The sequence below is a fragment of the Myxocyprinus asiaticus genome, chromosome 17 (assembly GCF_019703515.2).
Source record: "Myxocyprinus asiaticus isolate MX2 ecotype Aquarium Trade chromosome 17, UBuf_Myxa_2, whole genome shotgun sequence".
Classification (NCBI taxonomy): domain Eukaryota; kingdom Metazoa; phylum Chordata; class Actinopteri; order Cypriniformes; family Catostomidae; genus Myxocyprinus; species Myxocyprinus asiaticus.
Genome location: NC_059360.1, coordinates 33,041,268 through 33,065,649, shown reverse-complemented (window position 1 = coordinate 33,065,649; position 24,382 = coordinate 33,041,268). Strand labels below are relative to the sequence as shown.

Below are 24,382 nucleotides of genomic sequence, written 5' to 3'. Positions count from 1 at the left end.
CTTCAAAACGGTACTGTTAAACAGTCTAACATGAGCCGCAAAGGTCGTATTTCACTTCACAGCAGTGCTCAAGCTTAACATGATGAGATTTCAATAGCTTTGATGTATCAGGCAAATTTGTCCAAGCAGTTTTTTCTTATTTATCATCACTGACTTTGAAGTCAGTGAAGCAATTTATGAGTTGGTAAATAATAAAGGTGAATTATTTTTTAATCAGCGTTTACATTCAGTGAGTTACATGGGTGAGTGGATGTTGCACCAGGTCTTTCATCATTGTGGTTAGTAAATGTCAAGCCCGCACTGGGATTTCGCTGGTCCACTGATGTCTGTGATTTAAACACGAGTTCGAAGGTGACTGCTTTCATAAAAGCATCTGTAGGGAACAGATGTGTAGTGGTGGTTTTAAATATTCAGTGGCCATGGTTTGTATAAAGTATTTAGAGTGGTGCTCTAATTGTAGGAATGAAATACGGTTATCTTACCAGTGAACCATAGCTTTTACTTTCTAGAATAAAACTAGAGGTGATAATTCTAGAATAAAAAATAAAAAAATAATTTCCCCTCATCCTGAAGGCAGAAGCATTTGTTCTTTAATGACAAGCTTTCGTAACATTTGATGGCATTTGAAGACGTGACATTGAAGTGGAGGCTGCATTTATGGTGATTTCAGAAAGGATTTAAGCTATTTTAGTCACCGGATCCTGGAGGCTCTGCTGTATTTTTATGACTGTCATTTCAAACGCAGTAAGACCGTTTCTTTTTTGTTAACGTGGTAATCACTGTTTGTGTCACATCTCTTTGTAAAGGAAAAAAAAAATAACCTTCAATTCTCTCTACACACAATGCGTGATGTGCTTGTCAATGTTTTGGAGCACTGTTTGCATATGCAGTGAAAGGTGTTGATTTCCCGCACTAAACTAGCTTTAATCTGAACAGCATGAACATGCTGAAGGTCACCGCAAGTGTTCAAGCTGAGCCAAATTTATGAAGGGCCTTTAGCACTAAATTTTGCATGCTTGTATTATTGGAGAAAATGGATATGCAGCTGGACTGATAAATAATTAAAAATTGTAGAAAGACCCTTTATTCCCCATCATTACATTTTATTCAGTGGTTTAGTTTTATTTAACCTCTCATTGAAAATGAACTGTGTCCTAGCAGGTAACTTTATCCGATTAGCTTCCTGTGCTATGCTTCTCCTACCCCACTTCGGGTGCTTTCTGTCTGCACTTCTGAAATGGTGTAAGCAGCCTGCTCATGTAAAGTGTATTTGCCTGCTAGAAGCCAGTAAAATTCAAGGTAGTCAAATCTATCACAAAATAAAATGTCCCTGATATGTGTCCAATGATATTAAGCATTCATTACCAACAATCATACCTCTGTATTATTGTATCTTAAAAATCATACTTTTTAATTAATCATTTATTTCATTATAGCAAACATACTGTACTGTCCATGTACAGTAGATAGGTAACAGTAACAGTTGAGGTAATTGTGGTGTTTTATTTTTTTATTTGTTCATTGAGTTTTATTAATCTCTTTATTTAAAACAGAAAAAGAAGCTGATTTATTCCCTTGCAGTGCAACTATATTCACTATGATTTTGTTAACAATATGTAATTAAGCAATATTGTTCATTTTACAATAATTTTAATATTTATTTTCTTTTTTGGCCATTAAATTGGTCTCTGATTTGAACCAAGTAGCAAAATTGTTTTAAATTGTTAAGATTAATTCTTTTACGTGAATCATTTTTAACCGTTCATTTAAGTTAAATAGTTAAATCAGAGTTTTGAAATTAATATCATATAAAAATTATTAAATACTATTCTTTGTGTTCATTTAGTAAAAAACTATGGGGATGATATGTAGTAATTATTTTTAACTTTTTTTTATTATTATTTTTTTTTAACTGTAATTTAGTTACAAAATTACAATTTGAATCTAGTTACCAGTATGGCTGTTTGGTTGAAATGATGGTTCCTCTAATTAAAACAAATAAATAAATAAATAAAAATCACCCTTTCAAGTCATTTAAGAGCAAATACTTAAATAGCGAGAGATATATTGAATATCATTAAAAAGCTGAAAAATATCGAGGTATCATTTTTAGAGTTATATAATCTATTTAGCCTTAAATGCAACCATATGTCTGCATTGTTTTAATCAATTATTTTCCTTATATGAATGTACATTATACACCATTGATTAATTTCCTCTAAAGAGACCATATGTGGTCATATAGTGAATGTCCTAATGCAGATGTTGCCTCTTATGTCCTGGTCCACTCACTGTTTCTACAGTGTGTAAGTGCGAGAAGCTGTTCACCAACATCACACACCGGAACTTGGCCATTCAGTTCCACTTGGAGTGCAGTTATACCTGCCTGACCTACTATGATTACCGCATGGCCAAAGAACACCTGCAGACAGCCCGTGATCTATCAGGACTGGATGTTAACATGACAGGTAAGCAATATAACATGAAGAAAAATTATGTTCTGTGCAGTTCATTGAATGATGGATAAACAGTGATGCAGTGATGGAAGTTATTGGAAGAATGAACAAACGAAGGAGAGGATGGATTAGCCAGTCGTACACATGAAGAAAGAATTTATGGAATATGTGTATGATTAAATTAATGTTGAGTCTCTCTTACAGGGGCACTTGGGAAAAGAACTCATTTTCAGGAGAACTTCCTTGCTCAACTCATCTTGGATGTGAAAAGGAAGGAAGACGCAACCATTCCTAATTCTAAGAGTCCCTCCCTTGCAGCAACACCTAAAGAACTCTTACCAAAGGTACATGCAGTGTCCAGAATTAAAAAGAGTGTTCACCCAAAAAATGAAGTCTGTCATCATTCACTCACGCTCATGTTGTTCCAAACCTGTATGGATTTCTTTCTTCCGTGGAACACAAATGCAGCCTCAGTCCTCATTTACTTTCAATATAAGAAAAAAGTGCAGTGTCAACTTTCTTGAAAATATCTGCTCTTGTGTTCCAAGGAAGAAAACAAGTCATACAAAAATGTCATTATTAGACGAACTTACCCTTTAATTTAGTTAATTGTGTTGATGTTTTTAGGTTAGCCAATTTCTACTCTCATTAAGCACTAGCAGCAAGTGGTAATTTAGGAGGAACGGTGAATGAATGCCCTTTATAGTCCATGTAGGGGGCAAAAATGCTGCATTACTTATCCCATCCATTAGGGGGCGACGTTTATTTTTGAGTTTACAGCAGACGTGAAATTGAGCTCGAGTGAAGGTCGTGAAAAATATATCTAATGCAGATTTCCATCTATCCCTTTTTTCCTGTCTCCCTCCCCGTTTCTCCTCTCACCCTGAGGTTGTGCTTTAGTTTTATTGGACGTATTTGGATGGCGGTTGAGTTTTTTCTGCTGTTTGGCTGATCTGTTGCAGTGCCATTGCTGTGTCTGTTATTATCTGGTTTGGCTGTGAATATGACAAATCAGGGACAGACAAAGATTTTACGGAAAATTCCGGACGTTATCTCCGTCTATCCTTAGCTGGCCTCATTTTATGTGTTTGTGTTACGTGGCCCTCAAAAATGTACATTTCTTTTTTCCAGAACGGCTTCAGTTTTTGGATTAAATGTGATAATATCAGTATTGTTTGCAAACTCTGATAGGTCTTGGTTATCAGTTGTTTGTGTTAATATATGTGTATGAAGGTGTTTCAGGTAGAGTATACCAGCTCTATTTGGAGTATACATGTTTGAGAGCTCAGACTTAATTTAATGACTCTAATTTGAACTTAAAAAATATACATATTCTGTATATTTGAACAAATTTGGTTTAAATGGGCTAGAAGAATATTTTCACATGCATTTATGTGTTTGAGAGAGTGATCAGAGGAAGGGGCTATGTTTCCAGTAATAGGTCACATGTTGTTCCTCTTACCCTTGTGAGGTAAGACATTGTATACGGAGTGTAAGCTGATGATGCCACAGGGGTCAGAGTGATGAAAAGAGAAGCCAAAATTCTCATGCTGCAGTTTATAACACACGTGACCCTTCAGTTGGGCTCACAGTATTGCAGCCCTGGGAAGGAAGTTTCTACATAGTTTTTGCATAGTTCTGCATAGATTTGAGAAATGATAACAAACGTAATAATCTAGCTGCAAGCAGCGATGATTGACCCAAGCATCATGGGTCCATTTCCACTCAGTGGCTTTTGGAAAACAATGTGTGATGGACACAGCAACAACTCATCATTAATGTAAACTTTGACCCTAATCATACAATGTCTAATAGATATATGCCACCATTCCAGTTTGACTACAACTTCATGTAATTTAATCCGTTGCATGACAACATTATTAAAGCTATCAGGCATCCCTTCAAAATTTTCCATCAGCAGTGTCTAAACAATTTTGAAGCGATTTGGGTAAATGTAAGAGGACTATTTCAAAATCTTTTGTAAGTGCCACACTTCCTTCTGCCAGTTGGTGGCACTATGACCGTGACCTACAATAGCCACATCCATGTGATTAGCCCCCAAGAAAAAACATACAACTAAATTTTGATCTAAATCACTATGGAAGGGTCCACAGCAGAATGAAAGGAGGACACGGGGAAATGGGCTTCTCCTGGCACAGGTGAGACTTTTAATTGGCAACTTCAAAGCTTACAGCTTCACAAAACTCATTAGGTTCACAGGTACGTAGTTTCACAAACTCATTAGCTTAACAGATACGAACCCTCAAACTCGTCAGCTTCACAGACACAGACTTCCTTGTGCCAGGCTCTCTCTCTCTCTCTCTGCTGGTGGCTTGGCTGCTTATATGCCGCTCTCCCCATGCTCACTGGAATTAGAGACAGGTGATGGATATAATCTAGCTCAGGTGCAAGCGCCCTTACCGCTTTCTCTCTCTCCGGATGGATGCTTGACCACGCCCCCACTGCCACATATCCCCACCACCCGACTCAGGCCGGGGAGACATCCGGACGCATTTGGAGACATCCCCCCCATTTCTGGAAAGGTAGTCAGCGACAGCCATCTGCGCTCCCTGTCTGTGGACCACCTTGAACTTAAATGGCTGAAGAGCCAGATACCACCGGGTGATCCATGCGTTGGTATCTTTCATGCGGTGGAGCCATTGGAGTGGGGCGTGATCTGAGCAGAGGTTGGAGGCCCACCCCAACAGGTAGTACCGGAGAGTGAGGACCACCCACTTGATGGCGAGACACTCCTTTTCTACAGTGCTGTACTTAGTCTCCCTCAGCGAGAGCTTGCGGCTAATGTACAGCACCGGGCGCTCCTCCCCCTCCACCACCTGCGAGAGTACGGCCCCCAGCCCTCTGTCTGAAGCGTCCGTCTGCAATACAAAAGGGAGAGAGAAATCGGGTGAATGTAAAAGCGGTCCCCCTCAAAGTGCGGCTTTAACCTGCATAAACACCTGTTGACACTGCGCCATCCACTGGACCGGGTCTGGAGCTCCCTTTTTAGTGAGATCAGTCAGCGGGCTGTTGACATCCGAATAATTAGGCACGAATCTCCTATAATAGCCAGCCAGCCCCAGGAACTGTCTCACCCCCTTTTTGGTCTTGGGCCTCGGGCAGGTCACAATTGCCACAATCTTGTCAATTTGGGGACGCACCTGCCCGTGGCCCAAGTGAAACCGCAGATACCGTACCTCCACCCACCCAATCGCACACTTCTTGAGGTTTGATGTGAGTCCCGCTCGTCGCAGCGATCTCAGAACTGCCCTCAGATGCTGCATGTGCCGAATGCGGTCTGAGGATTCGGTCCATAAGACACTGAAACGTAGCAGGGGCCCCAAACAAACCGAACGGAACTGTCACAAATTGGTGTAATCCAAACGTTGCGGAGAAGGCTGTTTTTTCACGGGAAATTGGTGTCAAGGGGATCTGCCAATAACCCTTTGTCAAATCCAGTGTTGAATAAAATCGTGCAGAGCCCAACCGATCGAGCAACTCATCAACGCGAGGCATTGGGTATGCGTCAAATTTAGACTTTTCTGTAATCCAAACAGAACCGTACAGTCCCGTCGCTCTTAGGAACTAGAACAACCAGGCTGGACCAATTGCTGTGGGATTCCTCTGTTACCCCCCATATCGAGCATTGCATCCAATTCTTGGGGCATTGGGACAGCTACGTACCACCACACCCGACTCAGTCTTGATGTGGTGCTGGATGAGGTTTATACGACCCGGTAGAGGGGAAAACACATCTGCAAATTCCTGTTGCAACATAGCAACCTCTGCGAGTTGATACGGTGAGAGGTGGTCTCCGCAAGTGACTGGGGTGATATGATTGTGTTTTGTATTCACCTCCGGCCATAGCTCTGCCCTCTCCGGAACTACCATGGCCAACGTCATAGGGACCGCCTCACTCCATAATTTCAGGAGGTTGAGGTGATATATTTGACATGCGCTGCCTCTATCGGTTCCCTTTACCTCATAATCAAGATTCCCCCACTCATCGTGTGACCTCAAAGGGTCCTTGCCACTTGGCAAGTAATTTGGAGCTCGATGTGGGGAGTAATACGAGTACTTTATCTCCTGGTGCAAATTCCCATAGCCGAGTTCCCGTTATACAGTCTCTGTCGTTCTTGAGCTTGGAGCAAATTCTCCTGTGTTAGTTGCCCCAAGGTGTGGAGTTTTGCTTTAAGATCAAGAATGTATTGAATATCATTCTTACTGTTTGATGGTCCCTCCTCCCAAGCTTCTTGTATGACATCCAACACGCCACGCAGGCGCCACCCATACAGCAGCTCGAATGGGGAAAACCCAGTGGAGGCTTGCGGGATCTCTCGTATTGCAAATAACGCGATTGAGCCATTTGTCCCAATTTCTAGCATCCTCGTGCATGTACTTATGAATCATGTTCTTAAGGGTTTTATTAAATCTCTCCACCAGGTCTGTGGATGGTAAACGCTGGTGCAAATTGACTTAATTCCCAATAATTCGTAAAGCTTGCGTAGTGTCCGTGACATAAAGGTAGCCTCACGTTGAACCAAGCGTTGGTGGATAGTGGTTTGATTACAACCCGTGTCCACCAATGCTTGGTGAGTACCCCCCTTGATTCTTACCGGTATCCGGTATGCTCCGGCCCAATCGGGGGCAGCCTGCGGAGTGTCGGGGATCCGGACCACCGTCCCCAGCTCCATCACAGGGCATTGATCCCGGAAGTGTCCCGGATCCCTGCAACTCCAGCAGGCCGGCCCAGGTGCCATGCCCGCACCTGCGTCGGCGGACACTTCTCCACCTGAGGGGGAGAGCGGCGGGGCACTAACTTTGAGTCTGCATTTATTATTCATACAAAGCTCCACATCCATGCCCATGTGTTAACTTTTGCCCAGGACTAATGGCTGACAGCTCTGATGTGTGTGCAAAATATAATGAAAATTCAAGCATGCCAAGTTCCTCAAAAACATGTGAATATACATAAAAAGGAATAATGACATTTAATGCGTTGCCATGGCAACACCAATTTCAAATCTGCACTGTCTTGACATTTATTCTAAAAAAAAAAAAAAGTGAAGCAGTTCAGGTAAACATAAGAGGGATATTTCTATTAAAAGTGCCACACTTCCTTACGCCAGTTGGTGGCGCTACGACCGTAACCCACAATAGCCACATCAATGTAACCAGCCCGCAAGGCCAAACATTTGGATAAATTGATGTAAATGACACAATGCACGCCAAAGATATGAGAGACTTCCTTTTTCCTTTTTTTTTTTATTTTTATTTTTTTTACATTAACCGCGTCGCCATGGCAACACCATTGGATATATAAAAAATCCGTTTGCAATTTAGCATCATCAATAACTACGTTTCCATCCAAGGGTTTTTTTGCGACAAAAAGTGTAATACGATAATTATGTTATCGACTTACCGTACGATATATGGACATGATCCATATATCTCTATTTTGCCCATTGTGTTTACATGCGTGTATGTTTACATAAGAATGAATGTTACCAACATTTTAGCCAGTCGTGCTGTGTCTGTGCTCTGGTCTGCTCTGTGTCAGAGACGGGGCTCAGGCAGCTCCACACAAACGCAGTGGACAGCAACAGGTGAAGATTATGTGTTACTCAAGGCTAATAGGTGTTTTAATTGGTGTTTTTCCTGACGACTGCATAATTCCAGCCAGAAAGTTTGGAAGTATGGCTGTGTCTCGTTTTGAAGGCTGCATGCTAGGTAGGATGCGTCCTTTGAAGGCTGCAGTATACCGAGCGTCTTCCTTTAAACAAGCTTAGTTTAAACGAGACGGCCTTCATAGGACAAACAGAAACGGATCATAACATGGTTGCTATGACAGCACGCCACTCTTTAACAAGCGTGAGCACTTTGAGTGAGATGGGAACAAAGTCCCTCTGGAAGGGAATGTATGAGGTACATTTTAGGACTGTTATAAAGATGTAAATAGAAAAGAAAATAGATTTTACAGGTGTATTTTTGTCTAATAAATTATTATTTTAATTATATATTATACATATTATATACTCTGCACTCATCTACTGAGGTACTTCAACTTGGGAATTAACATTCCTTGCGTTTGAACATCATATTTACGGGCAAATTGGCGTTTTATTTTTTTTTATAATTTCCGTTGAAGCAAAGAATTGTGTGTTGTGAGTGCCCACGAAGGATACACCTCATGCATCCTCCGAATTCCCATGAAAGGAAGTCACATTCGAAGGCTGCATTTGAAGTGTCCTCTTCGCTTTTCTAAAACGAGACAGCCTCGATGACGTATGCGGCCGACAAATGCGCCCTCCGGTGTACGTAGCCTTCCCAACGAGAGACAGACAATAAGTCCAAGTGGACTTGGCTTCAAAGCCGCATTCCAGAGCTCCAGTGTGGGAATATTTTGGCTTTAAGCCGAATGAGAGAGGAGAGCCCATTAACCTGAACGAGCCGGTATGTTGACTTTGTTTAAAAACAGTGACAACGAAAAGTGGTAATACAACTCGGGGCTCAACCTTAACACATGTCTGGGACAAGTGGATTTTTGCAAGGGCAAGTCTAAGTGAATTTTACTTGCCCAACCGTACAAGTTGCCTGATTGAAACCTTAATAATGATAAAAATATACCGGGTTTATATGTGATTAAGTGTATGCCTGCATCTCTTATTTAAAAAAGAATCTACAGTGTCTGAAATTCTGCACGGGATTCTGAGTATTGTCTTTGTATTAATTCCAGAATCTGTGCGAATACAGGAAATCCACTTTTGCGTGTCCCTCTCTCATGCAGCAGTGCTTGTTGAATTTGGCATGAGCGTGCGAAGTGGACAACTTTTTTTCGACATGTGAATGTCATTGTACTGCGCCTGTGTTAAGAAAGCAAAGCGATAAAACTATTACACCTATTTATAAACAACAAAGCTGTCAACGTTGCAAGCACGTAATGTCGGAGTGAGCCAGGTTTGCAGCCTCTGTCATTAGTCATAATACAACACCTTTGACAAGAACTGCAGAAATAGCAGAATCCCAGCCCACTCTCCCTCCTCCAATACCAAATTTAGATCTTTCTCCCATAATCTCTTAAGAGAAGTTGAAGTTCTGTCTCCCAGACTCTGAATTAGTAGGGAGTAATACACCGAAGCCTCATCACCACAGTAATCACCACTCCCAGAGTATCTGCTGCTTTAGGAGGGTGTAAACCACTCCCAAAAACAGTACAGAGCAGGTGGCGCAGCTGTAAATACTCATAGAACTGAGATCTAGGAATACCAAAAAGTTGAACTAAATTTTGAAAGGATATCAACACTCCATTCTCATATAGCTCACCGAGTGTAGTAACCACCCTCCCAATCCACTCTGACCAGCAAAAACGGGACTTTTTGATGCATAATATGGGGTTTCAGCCATATGCTCGAGGCAACATTTAAAAAAATGTCAGAAACAGCCTGGACACTTTTGTGCATATCGAGTTCAAGCGCGAGATAACGGGTTGTAACTTAGCTTAAGATTAATTTGATAGAAAGGCTCTGCAGTGGCGAAATAGGGGCAATAACTTCCTGTTCTATACAGAACCAGGGAGGGGCTCTCTCTGGTGGAAGTGACCAATGAGCCAAATGTCTGAGACCGAATGCATAATAATAAAATAAAATCTTGGGTAGGCCTAGCCCACCTTTGTCAATCGGCCTATGTAATTTATTGAAATGTAATTTGGGATGCTTACCATTCCAAATGAAGGACTTTGCTATACTACCAAATTGCTTGAAATAAGAGAGGGGGACATCTACAGGGAGAGACTGCAGTAAGTAATTGAATTTTGGAATACAATTCATTTTAATAACATTAACCTTCCCAATCATAGATAAATGTAATGAAGCCCACCTGCCCACATCACTCAAACCGTTTTATTAAGGGGTCAAAATTAAGTCTAACTAAATCACACAAATTTGCTGGAAATAAAATACCTAAATACTTAATGCCCTGTTTGGGCCACTGGAAAGCACCCGGCTGGAAAGCCATTTCTGGGCAGTACGCTGTCTGAGCCAAAGCTTCAGATTTAGACCAGTTGACTCAATATCCTGAAAACTTAGAAAAGGAATTAATAATTCTGTGGAGGCAAGGCATAGATCTACTGGGGTCAGAGACAAATAATAAAATATCATCTGCGTAAAGCAAGAGTTTATGCGCCATACCTCCCCCACCACCCCTGGAAAATCATCCTCCTTTCTTATCATGGTTGCTAATGGTTACAGGGCAAGACAGAACAATAATGGGGTAAGAGAGCAACCCTGCCGGGTGCCCCTATCCAGAGTAAAATAATCTGAAATTAATCCATTTGTTTGTACCGCCGCTACTGGGTGTCTATAAAGTAACTTAATCCATCCAATAAACGTACTCCCAAACCCGTATATTTCCAAAGCCTTAAAAAGATAACCCATTCTACCATATCAAACGCCTTTTCAGCGTCAAGTGAGATGGCAGCAACCGGAGATTGTCCATTCGCTACTGACCACATGATATTGATGAGACGCTTAATGTTATCAGAAGAGCTACGGCCTCGAATAAACCCCACCTGATCTATATGTATAAGAGGTGTCATAACTTAATCGATTAGCCAGAATCTAACTGGATCAGGGAAATTGGATAGTAACTTTTACACTTTTACACATACGCTTGGATCTTTGTCCTTTTTAAGAATCAGACTGATCCGGGCTTGTGTCATGGTTGGCGGAAGCTTTCCATTCTTTAAAGATTCAGTATAAACTTCTGTCAGGCCCCGGAGCCTTGCCTGTAGGTAAGTCCTTAATAACCTCGCCAAGCTCCTCCAAGTTTATCTCAGAATCAAGAGAATTTTTTTGCTCAGTTGTCAGTTTAGGGAAATCTAATGGTTCCACAAAGTTTCTAATATCTTCATCAGTAGAGGAAGACGTGGAACTATAGAGATCAAAATAGAATTCTTTAAAAGCATTATTAATATCAATGGCCGAGGTAAATATTTCACAACCAGCAGATTTCACTGAGGGAATGGTAGGAAAAGACTCTCTCTGCTTTATATATCTAGCCAAAAGTTTTCCTGCTTTATCCCCCGACTCAAAGTATGACTGTCTTGCCCTGAATAGCCAAAACTCCACTTTCCGTGACAAAATAGTATTATATCTGTATTTCAATCGAGTCAATTCTCTGAGGCCATCGGATGACAAATGGCACTTCTGCTCTGCTTAGGCATTTTTAATATTCCCTTCGAACTCCACAAGTTCTCGTGCTTTGGATTTTTTGATGAATAAGGCATACAGTATGATCCGGCCCCTAAGAACCGCCTTAAGTGCCTCCCAAGCCACGCCCACAGTGGATACTGAGGACCAACTGGTCTCCATATAAACACTTATTTCAGTCTTTAACATTTGTTGGAATTCAGGATTTTGCAAAAGGGACACATTAAGGCACCAACTATATGATTTATTTTTCTCTGTATGTGGCACCACCTCTAAACTCACCAGGGTGTGATCTGAGACTAAAATGTTTCCAATTGAGCAGTCCACAACAGATGAAATGAGGGACTTGGATATCAACAAAAAAAATCTATTCTAGAATAAATCTTATGGACTGATGAAAAAAATTTATAGTCCCTACCAGATGGGTTCAAAAGTCTCCAAATATTTGTAAGACCAAGATTTTACACATCCTGTGAAGCGTCAATGTTGCTCTAGGGGGCTTAAACACTTTTGCTTCACTATGATCAAGGACTGAATCCATCAAAAGATTAAAGTCTCCTCCCAATATTATATCATGAGGGGTGCCAGCAGCTTGCAACATCCCTTCAAGATCTACAAAAAAGCCCTGATCATCAGCATTAGGTGCGTAAATATTAGCCAAAATCAACCTTTGCCCCTGAATTTCAGCTAAAACAATAATTACTCTTCCTAATTTATCTTTAATCTGTTTGAGACATTTGATTTGTAGATGTTTATTTACCAATATAATGACTCCCTTGCTCTTACTTGAGCCAGAACTAAAGAAAACATGCCCACCACATATCTTCCCAAATTTTTCCGCTTCCTGCGGAGAAAGGTGTTTCTTGAAGAAAGACTATCACATTTCTTACGTTTAAGAAAAGAAATAACCTTCTTTTTATGGGATGCCCCAACCCATTCACATTCCATGTGCAGAGAGATAGTACACTCATATTAACAACTGACATATTGATATAATTAAAAAAATAAACTGTTTATCAAAAACAAAATTATACAGACCACATTCCCCATTAGTGAAACAATCAAACCCCAAACTTCCCCCCGAACAAAACAAACAGAAAACCGGCGACAATCCCTCTAAACTCAAAAGGTCCATGAACGCCCACGAGCCCCCACGACAACTTTGCCATCGGATTGCACAATTTTGCTTCATAAATTTGTGAAGCAAAATTACATAACAGAAAATACTTTGTAAAATAAACCCCAGCCAAAACGAAGAATGAACACAAAGAACATGTAGATTAATTCACAGAACTGTTTTAAAAGTGATCTTACGCAGATGCAAGAGTATCTTGCGTTCCCTGAACCAATCACGTTTCTCTCGTCGAACTCGCAAAGTCCGGGAACAAGAAAATATTATGATTCCTCCAAGAAAGCTTTCCTTTGCTCCTTGCCTGGCGCAACACGAGATCTTTATCGGATGACCTTAGAAATTTGGCCAGGATCAATCGGGGCCTGTCTCCCTCAGCAGATCTCCGAGCAGGGACTCTGTGAACTCGCTCGATTTCCAGCTTGTGGCCTGTTATGTCGAGCAGACTCGGGAAGAGCTCGTCTAGGAATTTCACCATATCTCTGCCCTCCTCATGCTCAGGAACTCCAACAATTATGACGTTATTCCTGCGGCTTCTATTCTCAAGATCTTCAAGCTTTTCAAGAATACATTCCAGATCAACTTTGGTCGCAGGAGGATTAGCGGATAATTCCCTCTCCGAAGACTTCAAATAATCGATTCGTTTCTCAGCATCTGACACTCTTGTAACTAACTCAGAGAATTTTATTTCCATCGCCGTAATCGATCAACGTATTACAGCGAGATCCTCCAAGTCAGCAAGAACCTTCGTCATCTTCACCGATATGTTGGACAACTGACGATGCATCTCTTCTCCCGCCGCACCATCCAAATCGAGTCTCCGGTCTGTAGGCCTGTCGGGGCTTTCATCCTGAACACGTAAATGTTTTTTAATGTCTCCAGAGCCCGATGATTTTGACTTCTTTGCCATGTTTTACCTCAAAGAGCAAATGTGTAACTGGGTTTATCAAATTTCACCAGATTATAACATGAGAATAATTAAAAAATGTAGCAAAGTGCGCAGAGCTCGTCGTTCACACGTCTGCTTCTTGCATGGCGTCGCGTGACCTCCCCACATCCTTTTATTTATTGAAGTCGCTTTTCCACACCATTCAAAATAATAGATGGCAGACATGGAATTAGCCAACAATACAAAAAACATCATATCTGTGCACAAAGATGTTTTAAATAAAAACAAAATACACAATACTAGGAGAAAAGCTTCAGTGTGCTTTTTTGGAACACTAACATAGCCTAATTCTATAAAATTATTGTTTAACTTTTGAAAAAATGCCGTCAGAATTCCCTGTATTAAATTAAATAAATTACCAAATGAATGAAGCATTAAATAAAAAAAAAATTACCAAATAAAAAAAATTTATATTGTTAGGCCTATATAATTGCCTTTTCTTTACATCAACTTAAATTAGCCTTATCCTGTTCTGTAGACGAAAAAAGTCAGCTGAATGACATTCTCTGAATGTTCTACACTTTTTTTCAAGACTATAAATTATCAGAACTATTTGTCCAATGCCGAGTTCGCTTTCAGAAAACGAGCTTTTGAACATTTTAAAACTTTTAAATATTTTAAATCTAACCCTCTTTACTTCGGATTACATTTGCTGAGCTTCTTCAGAAAATGTAAATTGCATTATGATGCTAAAATTAGTTTTAGATGACAATCAAGTTCAGTTGGTCGTTAAAAGTTGCTGGATAAATATGCGGGACATAATGCAGTTGTGATGGCAATACTTTAGATGATTGTTCAGAATAGCCTATTGAAATCAGGAATGTAGCATATGTAAACCCTGATATTACACCGCTTCAGTTTTTCTTTAATAGCTGTGCACACAGCATATACACATCGATGGATGAACCTTAGACTTAGATTGAAAGTTTCCTCCACTACTTGGTGCAGGTTGCCAGCTTGAACAGGGCCATGACGATTCACATTCGGATCAGAACCGGTGGCAACCTGCAATAGGCGCAAAATCAGGACCAATATTACAGTCCTGTCAGAAGGGCAACTGTTCCCTTTTGATTGCAAGTCCTCCTCCTGATTGCAGTTATTTGTGAAATTAAAATTACAGTAAGCTGGCTAATTTCAATTAATTGTCTCAATACTCTCCCCATTTTACAAAGACTTCGGGAGGAAAAAAATTGGGACATCTGGGAGGCGAAAGGTACACAATTAGCGATATACACACACTTCTGTATGGAAACGGCTTAAGAGCAGATTTCTTTTTGCGATAAATCAAAACTTATCTGACAAAGTGTTTTTTTAAGCATGACGTCATCACACACAACATTTTTATCGATAAAAGGCCATTTGAATGGAAACAGGCAGAAGACGGTCAATTTCGCAAATTTTTTTTTTAATGCATTTTCACTTTGTTGATAACAAAACCATGCGAAAAGTGGATGGAAACTAGGTTAATGTCTTGATGTCATGATCATGAATCATGATGTCGCCCATATTTGGTACCTGTAACATGAAATCCCTAGGAGGAGTATTTCAAATTCCAGAGCATGCATTTTTCAAACAATCCAAAATGGCTGACTTCCTGTTGGGCGGAGCTTATGACTGTCAGCGCGAAAGTTGTCCAGCTTGATGAGATCTATATGTGTACAAAGTTTGGTGACGGTAGCTCAAAAGGGATGTGCTACAGCCCAGCCCTAAAGACCAACTCTGATGTGTGTGCAAACTTTCAAGAGTTTTCACGCATGTTAAGTACCCAAAAGTACCAAAACCTTGAAAAGAAGAAGAATCCTTAGAAGAACAATAGGGCCTCTGCACATTCAGTGCTTGGGCCCTAATTATATACTTTGTAGTTGTCAATAATATATACAATACACTCACTGAGCACTTTATTTGGAACACCTGTACACCTACTTATTCATGTGATTTATCTAATCAGCCAATCGTGTGGCAGCAGTACAATGCATAAAATCATGCGGATATGGGTCAGGAGCTTTGGTAAATGTTCACATCAACCATCAGAATGGAAATGTGATCTCAGTGATTTCAACCGTGACATGATTGTTGGTGCCAGACGTGCTGGTTTGAATATTTCTGTAACTGCTGATCTTCTGGGATTTTCACGCAAAACAGTGACTAGAGTTTACTCGGAATGGTGCCAAAACAACAACAACAACAAAAAAAAACATCTAATGAGCGGCAGTTCTGCGGACGGAAACGCCTTGTTGATGATGGTCAACAGTGGTCAACGGAGAATGGCCAGACTGGTTTGAGCTGGCAGAAAGGCTACGGTAACTCAGATAACCACTCTGTACAGTTATAGTGAACATAATAGCATGTCAGACTGCACAACATGTCAAACCTTGTGGCGGATGGGCTACAACAGAAGAAGACCATGTCGGGCACTTTATTATGGCCACAGTGTTCCTAATAAAGTACTCAGTGAATGTATATGAAGTACTGTACTTCAATTTTTTAATGGTTTTGTCTTGTGAGTTCTTGGAGGTAAAAACATAACATTTGTATTTTATTCAGTTACAGTGATTCATTGTGATGTGCGCAAAGATAATTTGCTCTGTAGGTGCGTGTTTGTGTTATGTGTACCTGTGCATAAAGGGGATTCATAAAGCTGTCTGAATGTTTTAATGTAAATACTGCAGGCGTTATTTCATGCTTGCCAGAATGTAGCTTCTGCAGTATGTTACTGGTACGCACACACTGTCACTGCTGAAAGATGACAACTCGCACAAGTTCCAGCACAGCAGAGAATGAACTGAAGAAATGCAGGCATGGTTTAGGGGTCCACTGGGGTCCTCACTGACCTCACACTTATGACTGTTAGATAGGTGTTTGCTAAGCTATGTTCTGTATGATAAACTCTCCAGGTGTGACTGACGTGTGTTTGGGTAGTTGATATTTCAAGCAGTGCCAACTGTGTCCTGCAATGTAGGTAACAATAGTTTTAGATGAAGTACAGTAAAACATTTTTTCTCATTCTTCTATTATCATATATGGTGTTTTGTTACCTCATATTCAGACTACATAAATTTGTACTTTAAAAAAAAAGTTATTTTATATTTTACACCACAAGAGTACAGTATATAATTGAACTGCAAAAAGGTGATTAGAAATGGTGAAAAATCTTTCTATTCAATTTAGTTTTTGTTACTCTTTAGTTTTTTTTGTTTGTGTTTTGTGCTTTCTAGTTTTTTTTTTTTTTTTTTCAGTACATTTTGTTTTTAATTGTAGTTTAGTTTTAGGGCTGCCAAAGCATTGTGTAAACAGAAATCACTTAGATTTGTTTAACAGCATTAAAGGGATTGTTCACCCAAAAATGAAAATTCTCATCGTTTACTCACCCTCATGCCATCCCAGATGTGTATGACTTTCTTCTGCAGAACACTAAGATTTTTAGAATAATATCTCAGCTCTGTAGGTCCATTCAATGCAAGTGAATGGTGGCCAGAATTTTGAAACTCCAAAAATCACAAAGTCAGCATAAAAGTAATCCATAAGGCTCCAGTGGCTAAATCCATGTCTTCAGAAGCGATATGATAGGTGTGGATGAGTAACAGATCAGTATTTAAATCCTTTTTAACTATACATCTCCACCATTAACCAGCCCCGACCATTAGATGGCAATATGCATGAAGAGTGATAATTGCTAAAAAACAAAAGAAAAATGTGGAAGCGAAAGTGGAGATTTAAAGTAAAAAAGGACTTAAATTCTGATCTGTTTCTCACCTACACACATCATATTGCTTCAGAAAACATGGATTTAAACACTGGAGTCTTATGGATTACTTTTATGCTGACTTTGTGATTTTTGGAGTTTCAAATTTCTGTTCACTGTTTACAATACTTGTGTTGTATTGATGTACAGAGCTGATATATTCTTCTAAAAATCTTCCTTTGAGTGTTCGTAGCAGAAAGAAAGTCATACACATCTGGGATGGCATGAGGGTGAGTAAACGATGAGAATTTCAATTTGTGGGTGAACTAGCTCTAAATATCTCAGGTCCATCTAGTCTTATCACTGTCTAGTGGCATTTTCTAGTTTGTAAGGTTTCTAAATTTTATGAAATACTTAAAAAAAAGAAAATCTAAAACTGAAATTAATTTGCATTTTAATTTAAAGTCATGAAAATGTATTTTATTTTTAAGTAAACAAATGTTTTATTTATATTTATAAATTTGAACCTAAAATATTTTATGTAAACTACCCCTTTGTGTTTTGGGAGAGATTGAGATTAATTAATAGGTTTGCTATCCCTCACCGCTGAAGATCTGGAGTATGATCTGTAATTTGTCATGCTTGCAACATTTTGTCTATTGGGATTTGCTCTGGTTCTCATTATTGTGTTTGTGTGTGTGTGTGTAGGATCATCAGCTGAGTGATGATACAGTCCTGAACCAGATTAACCTGGCGGACCCCTTGGAACATGAACTCCCAGTGCTCACTGCTGAGGAACAGGCCCTTATACTGGCAATATGGTGAGTGTCTTTGTATCAATGCATCAGATAAATATAAATCTGTCCTATTTGAATAGTGACTGTAAAACAGCAACTGATGCTCCACTTTATTTTAGGGATTATGGAGGTCATAAAAAGCACTTGTCATTTAGACCATTCCTGCTATTTTAAACCATCTCTTTTATATCATGACAAACTGAAGAAGCTAGTATTTTTATTTTAATGCGCATTTGACTTGGTGGGTTGGAAGGAAGTGTCTGTGTACTGTGAAGGTAAAAAGTAGTTTAAGGGTTGGTTTCAAAACTTAGTGAGCTGCCTTGCTGTCTCCTGCCTACACAGGCAGCTGTCTTCTATGGCATCTTCCTAACTAAAATGAAGCCTCTTGGAAGAGACAGATTTGGAAAACTCTTCATAGGAAGCAACTCCACGCGTCATTCAAATAGTGCTCCTCATGTGCAGCACACAGGAGACTTGACTCGCAACTGCTTTTAACATAGGTGACACGAGAGGAGAGACACGATACTCTAATGAGCATAAATACAGCACAGAAACATTTTGGGTAAAATATTAATTTTACATCATATTACATTCTTTATTGATACTTTTCAGTATTGAACAGATTAGAAGTATATTTGTAATCAAAATTTCTCTTGCTTCATCCAGCATCTTGGATTATTTTTCCACGGAGCTCATCACGGTGCATTCTGGGATTACCTAAATACAGGATTCATACGATGATACTTTTGTACTTATGTCTTTAAGTGCTGTCTCCGGTGGCAGCTCGCTAGGTTTTGGAATAGACCCTAAGTTTCACTTTTCTGGAAGTTTTAAATCTCGCAGAGGAATTAAATATTCTGTGACCGTTGTCACAGTTTTGCTAAAAAAGTCTGTTTCAGGCTGTTTCTCCTGCCTTTTTGACACTTGAATACATCTTTAAGAGTCTACCTTGTGCATGTGTTATTAAACATACTTCTGAAAATCAGGTTCATAAAGCACATAGCCAAAAGTTTTATGAATATGTTTTTAACAAGTCCTCTTGTGGAGTTGTGCTTAAAAATTCATGCATAAAAAAATCCAGGGCAAAATTGTCTCCTCTTTGTCTCATAATCTTTGAGATTAGTTTTAGTAGCTCTAGTATTTTAGTTCCTGACTTTTAAAGCTGCAGTCAGCGCAGCTTGACATTAATCATGTTCAGGATGTGTAAATCATTGTTATTGCAGAGAGTTTTTTTCTTTCTGGAGTTTGATCTTGGCAACTTGGCTTTGAAGTGCTGTGCCAGGCCTCTGTCTCTCCCTTTACAATAACTGCAAGCTGCTGAAAATGTTTTTGTGTCCAAGTGCACAAGGGTAGTTGCTCTCTCCTTCCTGAATGAAAAGTGGATGGTCATCCACCCCCATCTCAGCCCCTTGAGGAGTCGTAAGGTTCTCCAACGCTGCACTCTAATTAGCTTTGTACCAGCCTGCTCGCCCTGTTTGTTGTTGAAAGGTCGTCATCCTGCCCGGCTGGCTGCTAGGAGACAAATTGCAGGCGTGGAATAATTGGCAGGGTGTAATTATGCAGGCCAGGAGACTTAATTGGTCTGTGTGATGGTTGAAGGTGAAATATGGGCAGTCAGTTCGTGCAGTCGAGCATGTACAGTTTAATGGCGTCCTGTTGGAATGTGAACAGCCTGCTGTACATTTATTAGCCCTGGCTGTCATAAAGAATAGTGATACAGATTAGAAAGTAAGTGTCAGTTACAGTTTTGGAATTGTACGTGAATTCACTTAGAATATTTAGCTAAATGTTCCAGTAATGGTACTCAATAATTAGACTGTTGAAATGTTGAGTGAGGGTTTAGCTGGCAACCTGGTATTTTCTCCTTGATTGCAAAAAAGGTGCTCAGCATCCTTGGATGATCAAGTGGATGTTCAGTGAGTCGGTCCACTTGGCTGCAACATGAGTACCACAAAATAACTTACTCAGTCCATTGACTTTATGAAGGACATTGCTTGCTGGGTACATGTAAATACTTTACGGCCATCCTTAGCATCTATTCTCAAAGTGCAAAAGCGACCTTCCGTTGATGTAAGAGTTTCTTGCATTCCTTGAATCAATCACATTTCTCTTGTTGAATTCGCAAAGTCTGGGAAAAAGAAAATGCTGTGGTTCTTCCAAGAAAGCCTTCCTTTACTCCTCGCCTCGTGTAACATGAGATCTTTATCGGATGATCTCAGAAATTTGGCCAGAATTGATCGGGGCCTGTCTCCCTCAGCGGATTTCCGAGCCGGAACCCTGCGAGCTCGCTCGATTTCCAGCTTATGGCCTGTTTTGTCGAGCAGACTCGGAAAGAGCCGTCCAGGAATTTCACCATATCCCGACCTTCTTCATCCTCGGGAATTCCAACAATTTGGACGTTATTCCGCTGGTTATGATTCTCAGAGTCTGCCAACCTCTCCCAGACGTCCTCCAAATCCACCTTGGTCGCTAGCAGATTAGCAGCTAATTCCCTCTCCGATGACTCTAGATAATCAATCCGTTTCTCGACATCCCCCACTCTTGTAACCACCTCAGTGAATTTAGTCTCCATGGCAGTGATCGATCGACGAATTACAGCAAGATCCTCCAAGTTAGCAACGACCTTCATCAGCATTGCCACCATTTTCAACAATTCTCGCAGACTTCACTTCTCCAGCCAAATTGGCTTCCTGGTCCGCGGCCTTGTCAGGGGCATCAGCTTGAGCACGTAAGTGTCTTTTAATGTCTCCAGAGTCCGAGGATTTTGAATTCTTTGACATATTGTCTTCCTAGAACAGTTAAGGATCAGGGTTTATCGAATCTCACAGGTTTATGACATAAAAAGTATTAAAACTTGCAAAGTGCGCAAAGCTCACCGTTCACACGACCGAACCTCGCATGGCGTCACATGACTCAATTGGATACTTTCATACTCTTACTCAATTATTTATGTTAGTAGAGCGAATGATTTATTTCAGCTTTTATTTAATTCATCACTTTCCCAGTGGGTAAGAAGTTTACATACACTTTGTTAGTATTTGGTAGCATTGCCTTCAAATTGTTTAACTTGGGTCAAATGTTTTGGGTAGCCTTCCACAAGCTTCTCACAATAAGTTGCTGGAATTTTGGCCCATTCCTCCAATAGAACTGGTTTAACTGAGTCAGGTTTGTAGGCTTCCTTTCTTGCACACGCTTTTTCAGTTCTGACCACAAATTATCTATCAGATTGAGGTCTGGGTTTTGTGATGGCCACTTCTATACTTTGACTTTGTTGTCTTTAAGCCATTTTGCCACAAATTTGGAGGTATGCTTGGGGTCATTGTCCATTTGGAAGAGCCATTTGTGACTGACATGTGCATCAATGAGCCTTGGGCGCCCATGACTCTGTCACCGGTTCACCGGTTGTCCTTCCTTGGACCACTTTTGGTAGGTACTAACCACTGCATACCGGGAACACCCCACAAGTCCTGCTGTTTTGGAGATACTCTGACCCAGTCGTCAAGCCATCACAATTCGGCCCTTGTCAGAGTCGCTCAGATCCTTACGCTTGCCCATTTTTCCTGCTTCCAACACATGATATTCAAGAACTGACTGTTCATTTGTTGCCTAATATATCCCACCCCTTGACAGGTGCCATTTTAACGAGATACTAAATGTTATTCACTTCACCTCTCAGTGTTTTTTTATTTGTGGCTGATCAGTGTATATATTTATATTTTGAATAAGGAAAATGGTCCCATTTTTAGAACCATTAATATTTTATGCATTATGACATTGTTTCATGGTAATTAAGTAGGTTATTTTGCACTTTTAAAAATTTGTGCTTCTGTTTTTTAACTTCTAAACAGCAAAACTTACATTTTATATATCATGATAGAATATCATATATTGTATATTCAGCATGCTATACATTTTCCAGATTTCATTTATTTTGGTAGGTATTTCTTCATATTAAACACATAATAAAAATGATTGCCAAATTCATACAATACAATACAATTACGTAATTATATATAAACCATCTGTTTTTTTATATTGACATTTTCATGCTTTTGACCAGTGATTTAACCTTGGTCAATAATTGGCCGATAAATGCTTTCTGTTAAATTGAGTTTGCAGAGATCATTTTGTGGCCTTGACCTATGACCCAAAGGAAACATAGAAACACACAAATTTGTTTTTTATGCACTAGTTTTGTAAGTGATTGTGGTTTGTTGCTTTGCAGCATTGACTTTGAGAAGAATAATCCAGTTCACAAACTAAATGATGAGGAACTCTTGGCCTTCACAACGGTAAGACAATTTAATGCTTTATTTTTCTGTGTTTCTCTCACAGCCACAGTTAACACATTTATTTCTGATAGGCATTCAAAGTTGTACTTTCAATCTAACAAATGGAGTGTATATAAACAGATTTCTTTTTGTCACAGTTCAGCACTTAGAATGTGGCAGCCTACACTGTCAAATGCAAACAAATGGTGAAATGGTCCGTTCTCGCTTCTATCTCTCTGCTGGGGACCATAAAGTTGGGGAATGAGGTGCTGTGCTTTGGCCATTTATGTTACTCTGATCAAATCCAGCATGCATTATCTCTATCCATTTCTAACATCTCTATGCTTTTGAAGATTTGACTTCCAGACTTTGGAATGTCAGAGAGAGAGAGAGATATTATTTTGACATCTCTTTATATTTTCAAATGTAGCAGTACTCTGCTACATTTCAGCTCATTCATTCAAAACTCGCATTACAGGAGAGAGTAAACCACAGTTCACAGTTACAAGAAAAGCAAAACTCAGTCACTAAAACTGAACTGATAGACAGCTTTCTGCCAGCAGGTCTTATTGTCTTCCTCTAAAATCTTTAAGCAACTTCCTGTTAATTTAATTGGTCACACTTTAACAGACACAGCCACACACATACACAATTCTTCTGATTAGCAAAAACCCTTAACTGTAACTTTAATATGTTCTTCTTTAATATGTGCCGGTGCACTGCAAATGAAGCCCTGCAGCATAGACATGCCTGTAAGAGCAGTCAGGAGCTGAACGCAGCACTGTCTACATACCACAATCTGCTGTGAACATCGTTTTTAACAATCAGCAAATTAGCATACAAAGAGTTTTTAAATCAGCAACCTGAGCCCACCTAACAGCTTAAATTATTCATTGGCTTTTATTACAGAGGACAGTTGAGTATGATTTATATCTGTTGGCAAGTGTCTTTGACTAGAAAATAATCCACTTGTGAATCAACCACTTACGCACCTATAGACCTTATTTAGAGTAGCGGCATTACTTTTTATGGGGATGAAAACAAGGCTGTGAGGGATAAACTTCAATAGTCTCTTCAATAGGTTGTACTGTTGTTTAAATTGGTGGTGATCATTCAGCTGATGAAACACTGACAAAAATATGTTTCAATAAAATGGCAGTAGACAAAAACTCACAAGTTTTGAAAATTAGATGTGATCTAGGACCTTTTTACAGCTTTATACAGCGCATGCCATTAGAGACTTTAAGTTCATTCCCATCAAAAATTAAATAGGGTTCCGCTGTGGTGGTGATCATTGTACTTTGTTATACGAGTAGTTGATACAAATGTCCATGCGCTACTTTTAATGTCAAGATTTTAGGTTAGTTTAGTTAAATATATTAAGCAAGTGTATTTTAGTTGGTGTGACTGGTTACCATTTTTTAAATAGTCATTCCACCATTTTCAATCACCTTTTCACATTCTAGATGATTTTAAATGTTCCACAATTAATATGCGATCATAAAACTGCATGCGGTCACACTTTATTTGATAGAATTAATGTTACTCAGTATTTACATAGGTAATTACTGAGTAATACTAATGAACTACATGTAATTGCTGTGTAACTGTTTTGTAGAGCTTCTTGTACTTGCATATTGTTATTACTCTAGTAATTAAATATAGTAACATGTAATGCAGACACTGTAAAATAAAGTGTTACCCTGCATGCACATCAATTATAAAAGAATTAGAGAAATACAGTGCAACATTTTTTAGATGGAGTATACCATGTCACACAGCAGAACTCCACAAATCATCTACCCATATACCATGGTACTGAAGGATTACCTTATATACCATGGTATTTGCTTGATACTCCATGGTATTTCAAAGAATATTATGGTATTGCT

The 24,382-nt window shown here is 39.6% G+C and overlaps 1 protein-coding gene across 1 annotated transcript in view; it reads left to right on the top strand.

The window, feature by feature from the left end:
- Nucleotides 1-24,382, top strand: part of LOC127455135 (tetratricopeptide repeat protein 27-like) — a 148,105-nt gene that overhangs the window by 30,582 nt on the left and 93,141 nt on the right. The window contains exons 6-9 of the mRNA XM_051722749.1: nucleotides 2,304-2,468; nucleotides 2,661-2,800; nucleotides 18,131-18,243; nucleotides 22,445-22,511. Of these exons, the coding sequence (XP_051578709.1) occupies nucleotides 2,304-2,468; nucleotides 2,661-2,800; nucleotides 18,131-18,243; nucleotides 22,445-22,511 (485 nt within the window). The remainder of the gene's footprint in view (nucleotides 1-2,303; nucleotides 2,469-2,660; nucleotides 2,801-18,130; nucleotides 18,244-22,444; nucleotides 22,512-24,382) is intronic.